Here is an 8,358-nt window from a genome sequence, read left to right as displayed (position 1 = left end):
CCATTCATGTGTGTGTGTGTGTGTGTGTGTGTGTGTGTGTGTGTGTGTGTGTGTGTGTGTGTGTGTGTGTGTGTGTGTGACTAAGAGAGAGACAAAAGAGAGACGTGAGATGAACAGCCTGTCTGTCAGGTGTTGGTACTCACATTAGTCATGTAAAAAACAAAGGATTCTGGGACGCGACAATGGCCGACACAAAGGGCATCCAGGCCTCACTCAGCGTCACCCGATCTCTAGTGTGTGTGTGGGGGGGTAAATAAGTGTGTGGGGATCCGTGTGTGTGTTTGTGTGGAATGGTGGGGCTTTCTTTAGGGGGTGCGGGCGCCTCATTGGCTGCCATGCTTGGGTCAGGCTGAGGTCAGAACGTGTGTGATGGATGGAGCTCTGTCTCTACACCACTGCCCTTCTCCTGGTCCTCTCTGCTCATGTGGGCCTCAGACCTGGAAAGGCATACTGGCTGTGCTCCACTCAGATACGCACAGAAGAAGCTAGACGAAGGAGCTAGAGGAGATCTGCAGATGACTCTTGAGGTGAGTTCTGCCTGCAATGCACAGTCAACCTCTTAACCTCCACCAAATCTGCTTTTCTTTACTCAAAACACCTATGACGACTGTTCGACGCATAAGTTTCGTGCACATGCCAAACATCCACTAACCCCATGATGTCATCCCTCCTCACCTTCCCCTCCTTCTCTTCCTCCATCATACTGTCAATCCCTCTATCGGCTCTGGTCCGTTATCGGCACATGGGGACGCACATCTGTCGATGTACGAATTCATTTTGGCTGCCAATCACCACAGGGGAGTGGTCAATGAGCACAGAGTGCCAATACTTCGACTACCCTGATGACTGACTTCTGTCTGTCTGCATCTCACTCTCTCTGGGCTTACAGTACTTTCTGTCTGCTTGCAAACAGAAGAAAATGTCTGACTTTCTCTCTTTGTTTGGATTTTTGTTGCATGTTCAACCTTTGTGTTTATGAAAAACTACTATATCCGTCCACGAAAAAACTCAGACATGTGTAAGAGTGCACTGTAGAGGCTGCAGTGACACACTTATCAGATTTACGTTAACATACCTTTACTTTTTATGTGCATGGGTACCTAGTACTCCTGTTATAAAATAGAGAAATGAGGCTGAGCTTTAAAAGCTTGGCTTAGAATTGTCTGATTGCATCGCCTAATAGATATTCCCAAATGGAGGTTCAATGACCCGGCCCTCTAAAGTGATCTATTTCTGTAAAAGTATTTTTAGTGACTTTCACAAGCTTCCATGTCACTCTCTTTTGATCGCTTTTTCAGAGCTTTACAGTCTTGTCCTCTGTATTTTTGCATACAGAATGATTTTGAAAAGGTTATCCATGCTTTTATTGCTGCACGTCTTGATTATTGTAATGCACCTTTCGTTGGCGTTAGTAAGCCTCTCTGTCTCTTCTGCACCTTCTCTTACAACTGGTGAATGGAAATTTTAGCACACATCAAATTCTGGCTTCCCTTCACTGGTTCCCTGTGTGTTTAAGGATTTATTTTAAGATTTAATTCAATTCAACTCAGCTTTATTTATGTAGCACCTTTCACACATGAAGGATGCAGCCCAAAGTGCTTCAAGTAGTTACAAACAGATTGATTATTTACTTATAAATTGTTAAATAGGATCACTCCTACCTCTCTCTTGAACCTTTTAAAACCGCATCATTTATCAAGGGCACTGACCAGTTGGTTCGGGCCGTCCCAAGGTCTAGGTTGAAGCACAGGGGGGTTGAGCCTTTTCAGTTGCAGCTCTAAAGCACTGGAGCACTCTGCCTCCACATGTTTGACTGCCCACCACACTGCCTGTCTTTAAATCAAACCTCAAAACACATTTTTATTCCTTGACCCACATGAGTGTTCCCTTTTTTAATCCTCTTTTTTCTAATTGATTGGTCTTCACGATTTTTACTCTTTTATTGTGTCATTGTTGTGAATTTAGTCTAAGTGTTTGATTGTCTTCATATTATGTTGATGTATGTTTTTAATGCTCTGGTTGCACGGCACTAAGGTTAACATTTTTTGTTTTAAATGAGTCAAATATATTCAGATTGGACTGGTTTATAGTACAAACACACACACACACACACACACACACACACACACACACAAACAAACAAACAAAAATAAATAAATTGAAGCATATACTACTTGTGAGGCATCTTCTTACACTCTGACCTATTTGAAATCAGAGCCTATATCATCTGTTTTTCTCCATCTCTGTCCCTTTTCTTGCGTTGTGTGTGTGCTTATGTGTGAGTGTGTTTCCTACTCTCCATGAGCAAAATGGTCGGAGACTTGCACCTATATTTGTATATTAACTACCACCATGCAGTATCTTGAATTATTGCATTTCTCTGTGTAAAGGTGTTTGTGTGTGTGTGTGTGTGTGTGTGTGTGTGTGTGTGTGTGTGTGTGTGTGTGTGTGTGTGTGTGTGTGTGTGTGTGTGTGTGTGTGTGTGTGTGTGTGTTCTGCAGTAAATACCTGTAAGCACTCAGCAGTTGGTCTGTGAATCTTTTCATCTTTTTATGAACTCTGTTGGAGAGAGGGACATTTTCAAGTTTTCTAATTTTTGCTTTTCATTCAGCATGATAAACAGATAAATTGAATTAAATCAGGGCTGAGAATTTTGCACCCTGTTACATAGAGTGTAGAATATAGCTTTCAATAATATCACCAACCTGTGAGAAGTGTAAATTTAAGTTATGCATTAAATCATTAAAAAAACCTTGACGAGGAAGTTTCCCTTCAGTATCCAACAATGTATCAATGATAAGTATCATGTTTTAATATGATTTAAACATGAGACTGTTATTACCTTTAAAATGTGGGTAGTAAAATACCATGGCACGGAGGAAAACATAGACATGGAAATGTATATAATGAAGAAATGTAACTTTAAGTAACGTTTAATTGTATTACTATTTTAACAATATAATGTTTCTTAAAAAGTGACACGTGTATTTTATATATCCTCAAATGTGAGAACATGTTAATAAAAGTCTAAATTAAAACGAAGCTGTTAAACCACGTATTTTTTCACTTGTTGATATGCAAAATTATATTTTATATTTCTCTATATAATATAATAATTATGTTTTAACATTTATGTTTGAATTCGAATCTTCAGTTGCCCGAGTTTACTGTTAGGCCACTAGTTATACATTTATTTAATGTTATCTTTTCGCATGATCGATTTTAAAGAAAGTTTCTGATGAGAATTTTCTGTGAGCTTTTCCCAAACTCCAAACCCGAAGAAGAGAATAAAAAAGGTTTGATGGTTGGTTTTGTTACAATAATGCAGAAGAAAACACACAAAAAAAAACGTCCTCACGTGCAGTTGTCTTATGAGCTCTTTTAATGAATTAGTTTGACCGATCATTGTCAGAAAGTCACATTTTCTCTTAATTGTGTTCCATGGGACAAATATGTGTTTGGCACGAGGCGCACGATCAGGCCAAAGCAAGGACTCGCAAATGAATCCCGCATTTAATGCCTGTCTTCTCCTTAAAGTCGTGCTTTAAACATCTTCTCCCCCTTCATAAAGCCTTAATGGTTTTCGTCAAACATCTGTCAGCGTCCATGTGTTTATCTGAGGGCCCTAATGGGCACCATCAGCCGCGCTGAGGTTACATATTCTGAAGTCTGAGTTTCCTGATTTCACAAGGCTGAGGTCATTTTAAACTTTTAACAACGAGCTCAGATGTGTTTTGGTCAAACAGGCCATCGTAGCTGGACTGTGACTGCGTTGTTGAGCTGCTTGTTTGCCCAGTGTGCTCTGTAAACTGTTGTTTAGGTGGGTGGTGCTGTGACAACAAACTCAAACTGTGACCGAGGACTGACCCCGGCCCTTCTTTTGAGGATCAGCTGCGTTTCTAATCCACGCTGTGCGGCTCCTGCAGGGCCCTGGAGAGAGGAGGTCAGGGCTGAAAGTTCCAGAAAGTGCAGGTCCGAGGGCACCCAAAGGTCCTTCAGGGAGTTAAGTTTATTAATCATTCCCAATAAAACACTGAGATTATCTTATAGCTTGTTTAAATGTAAAAAAAAATAGTTTTCACTTGTCTTACCCGTCATTTTATTTCCAAGTCAAATGACAACGTGTGAACTCCGTCAGGCTTGAATATACACAAATGAAAACTCGTTATTTAATGAAGCTGTGGCCAAATGTGAAATTATTTGCCAAAATGTGTTAATTCTTCGTTTCGCTGAGGGGAAAAATTACCAACAATGTCGAGGGACTTGCAAAATAGGTTTTACTCCCGGACATTTAGATATTGTGTAAAAATGTATGTTATCCTGTTTATAATAGAATAAGTGCCGATGAGAAGTTGTCAGAATTTTTTTTTTACTATTTTCAGATTTGAAATGACACGATTTTGTTTCAATGCATCAAAATAAAACGACCACGAAATTATTGAAATAGCAAATATAATACCCGTTTTATAAATGATATAAGATGATAGCAATTAAAACGAATACAATAATGTCGACACAGCTTTGGCCTTTCCCTCTCTAACTTCTCAGCAGACCTATTTAAGAAAAAAAGGCACGACGATAAACAAATACAGACCTATTTTTCGTTTCCACATAACAGTCCATTACAGTTACTTGTACAATTTTAAAATGATGTGTTATACTTAAATAGACTTTATTTACTCCCAACATGTTCCTTCTAATCTATATTATAGTAATTAATTTGCTTTATCGCCCTACTTTGTCAGACAAATTGAGCACAAGAACATCCATTTGACGGGTTTCTTTTTCCGGAAATAAAAGAGATAATTTATCACCCCATTCTGTCCTGACAAACACCAACAGGCCCCTGAGCAACAAGTCTGCGTCCATTCCCCTCTATTTATACCGAAACAACTCTTCCAACTACAACATGAGGGCGTCTGCAGTCACCAAACTCACCTTGGCATGTTTTATACGCTGAGCGTTTCGAAGAATGTACAAAACGCTCCATACAATTCAAAAGCAAAAGTGCGTAAATTAGAGATTTACATACATAACTTACTCTCCTCTTCCATGTTTTCTGCTGCTGAACGAGACTGAACAGCCAAGGCAGGTCTCCACAACTCCAAAAGTGTCTGCTGTGCAGGTAGATTCAAGGTAAAGGTGAACGTGGCTCATTAATCATGGCGGTTTTGGCGGTTTTTGTCCTTTTATGGTAAGATGGATTCGCGGCCTGCACAGCAGGAATTAAAACAGCAAAAGAAACAGGAAATAACTGTTCTGGTTTGGAAAATTGAAGAAAACGTGTATGATAAACAGAAAACGGTAAAACGAACCTGCCCTGATAGCTTACTAGCCTAAATAGTAGTCCATATTTAATTATGCTAATTTGATATTTCAATAATATTAAACGTTCGCTTCTATCGTAATATTTCGTATTATTGAAGAACTGTTTGAAAATCAGGCCATACAATTACATTGCATTTAATTAAAGCTCTTGAAAAAAGGTAAATTCCTAAAGCAGACTGTGACATACACTGCTGCAACTTTTCACCGCTCCTCGTGTCATCAAGTGGGGATGATGACACCTCCATGTGACACGGGGGGAAACTGAGGAGTTAACGCTGACAGGGCCCAGTGGGGCCCCATCCTTGTCGATAGCCTAACCTCGATGTTTTAATCAATAGAGTTTCTTTTTTGTCCCCTCAATAAGCCGAGAGCTCGATAAGGTTGTCATCACAAATGACGCTGACGTCCGCGCTCTCATCTCCTTCGTGGATAAACATGCCTTTATTATGCCAATAACTGTTCACCCCAGGGAGGGGAGCGTGCGTGGCAGCATACATTGAGAAACTCCGCCTTGCGTAAAAGAGATACATGCAACCCCTAAAACGAAAGGAACATTGACAAAGATTACAATAAATGCCTGGTTGGAAGACCTGCATCCTCAATGACACAAAGGAATCGTTTTGGAGGCAAACGTACTTTAATACACATGATTGACCCGTAAACGTCTCTATGGACAAAACATCTTGTGTGTGCTCAACTGGATTATATAGACAACACATAAAAGCTTGGGACAAACATGACTGACTCTCCGACTGATAAAACTCAGCGCCCTGCAAATAATACATGAAAGCATTACGCATCATGCAAAATCTCACACAATATGCATTCAGACCAGCACACAGACATACCAACACACAGGCCCTTAACACAATGATGACAGTGATTTAGGATTGCACAATAAGAATGAACTCTATAAAGATTTCTGAACGAGGTCATCTCGTTGATTGGGGGATACCTTCTTATGGGCATCCAGTGCAATCAGCCCAGCCTTGGCCATGACGCTCAACTTTGGCATATTTGAGGTATTTTTGTCCGTGCAGACTTCTGACTTTACATAAAGCAGCACTGATCAGCAACAGGTCCGAGGAAGATACACAACGTCGTGGCGCAACATGTATTTAACGTTGAATTTCAAATTAAATTAACACACCACCATGGCCTACATTTGTTTGGACAGCTGTGATATCGTCCTTTTGACCACAATACACGATATAAAACAAAGCTATCACTCAGAAATGGTCCATGTTCTGTCCAAAGTCCCAAATAGTGTATACCACCAATAGTGCATAAACTAATCCTACGTGTCCACATATGCTCTCCATACACCATGACTTTGGCTTGGCACGCTGGGTATACGTTTTATACACACAGGCCACCAGTGGCCCAAAGAGGTAAAGAGGCAGGTTAATTTGAGGAGTAAGGATCAGCTCCTGTGGATGAGACTGTGGATGTGGACGGAGACGGAGTAGAGGGGGCTGAGATTGACTTCTCCGAATCTGCATCGTCCATTTTATCTTGACTTCTCTCTCCCGGGTCAGAGGAAGCTGCTTTGGCCGGCAGCAGTCCTTCTTTCTCCCTCTTCTTCTGCTTCATCCTGCGGTTCTGGAACCAGATTTTCACCTGAGTCTCATTCAGCTGTAGTGCGGCCGCGATCTCCACGCGCCGCGCACGGGTCAGATACTTATTGAAGTGGAACTCTTTTTCTAGCTCGGTCAACTGCTTGGTGGTGAAGTTGGTTCGGACCGTGTTGGGCTGACCCCCGTAACCGTACTCCCCAGACCTACCTGTGGACAGAGAAACAAATAGATGTAAACGTACCTTACATGTTCTCTACTCATAGCAAACATAATTTATTAGTGGGACATGGAACAACCTTTATGCAGCAAGAACCATGATTTACACAGCAGGAACAACTTTTACGCAGCATGGAACAACTTTTGCTCAGCAGGAACATCTTGCGGTAAACTATCAGCTACTTTTAAACAAACGGTAGTACATGTTTTAGATTTAAAATAACATTGACAAAAGTACATTTGTTACGGTGCATAACGATGGCACAATGAAAGGGGCAGTGAAAACTCTCAAGTGTACAACTCAGAGCCACCAAAACTTGGAGATTAATACACTCCAGTGTTAAAACATCTGCCAAAATGAATCGTTAACTACAATTTAAAGTGTTTGTTTTTATGAGCTGCACCATCTGGCACCCACCTGTCTTTGGTGGGTTCCTCTTGACTTTCATCCAGTCGAAGGTCTGTGCAGAAGATGCTCCCTCAGACAGAGGTGAGCAGCATGCCTCCAGGTGAGCTGCGTGCAGAGGTGACAGCGGGTTAGAGCATCCAGGAAAAGAGGTTGCTTGCTCGTGCCCGCCGCCATATGCTGCATGGGCATACTGCAGCTGACCTAGAGGGGCTGCACTGTAACCCTGACGATGCTGAGTGACCATGGAGGAGGAAATGTTGCCCGAGTACATCAGCGGGCCGCACTGAGGGAACCCTGCTGTGGAGTCTACTTCCTGGTTGAGCGCATAATGGTTATATGTAGTGCAGAAACTTTGAGGTCCATAGCTGGAGCTGCAGGCCGGGTGGGCCCCATAGGCGAGACCCAGCGAGCTCGCGGTAGTCTGGTATGACCCCGGCTGGTGGGGGATGATGTCAGGGGAAGCCCTGCTCGCCATGAATCGCTCATCCGCGCCGCAGTTGTTAACAGTCACTGCGCACGATTGGAAAGTTGTAATCCCGTGGTCCGAGTGGAAAGCCCTTACTGAGCACGAGCCACCTTCACCGCTCATCACTGAGTAGTCTAAGAAGCTGCTCATTGTAGCATCGTTCTACCGGGACAGAGGGACCGTCCGCTGCACAGACACCCTCTGATCTCTTCCTCTCTCCCCCTCTTACCCTGAGTGACCGTGCCAACCTTTACCTATACTCTGCCCTGATCAGAAGAGGGAGGGGGGGTGAATGGCCCGATATCAATGAACGGGTGCTGTCACGTGGGCCTCAGGTCAGCCAGTGAGGCACTTGTCCTTAT

At 42.3% G+C, this 8,358-nt stretch overlaps 1 protein-coding gene across 1 annotated transcript; it reads right to left on the bottom strand.

Moving 5' to 3' along the window:
• Window positions 1–5,959: 5,959 nt before the first annotated feature.
• Window positions 5,960–8,358, bottom strand: hoxa1a (homeobox A1a). Its single transcript, XM_034704173.1, has 2 exons — window positions 7,540–8,358; window positions 5,960–7,112 (listed from the first exon to the last, which is right to left on the bottom strand). Exons 1-2 carry the CDS (start codon window positions 8,144–8,146, stop codon window positions 6,733–6,735), a joined length of 987 nt encoding a protein of 328 aa, XP_034560064.1. The 5' UTR covers window positions 8,147–8,358; the 3' UTR covers window positions 5,960–6,732.

This window comes from Notolabrus celidotus, chromosome 16, assembly GCF_009762535.1.
Source record: "Notolabrus celidotus isolate fNotCel1 chromosome 16, fNotCel1.pri, whole genome shotgun sequence".
Lineage (NCBI taxonomy): Eukaryota > Metazoa > Chordata > Actinopteri > Labriformes > Labridae > Notolabrus > Notolabrus celidotus.
The sequence above is the reverse complement of the archived record's forward strand: the minus strand, read 5'-3'. Positions and strand labels throughout refer to the sequence as shown.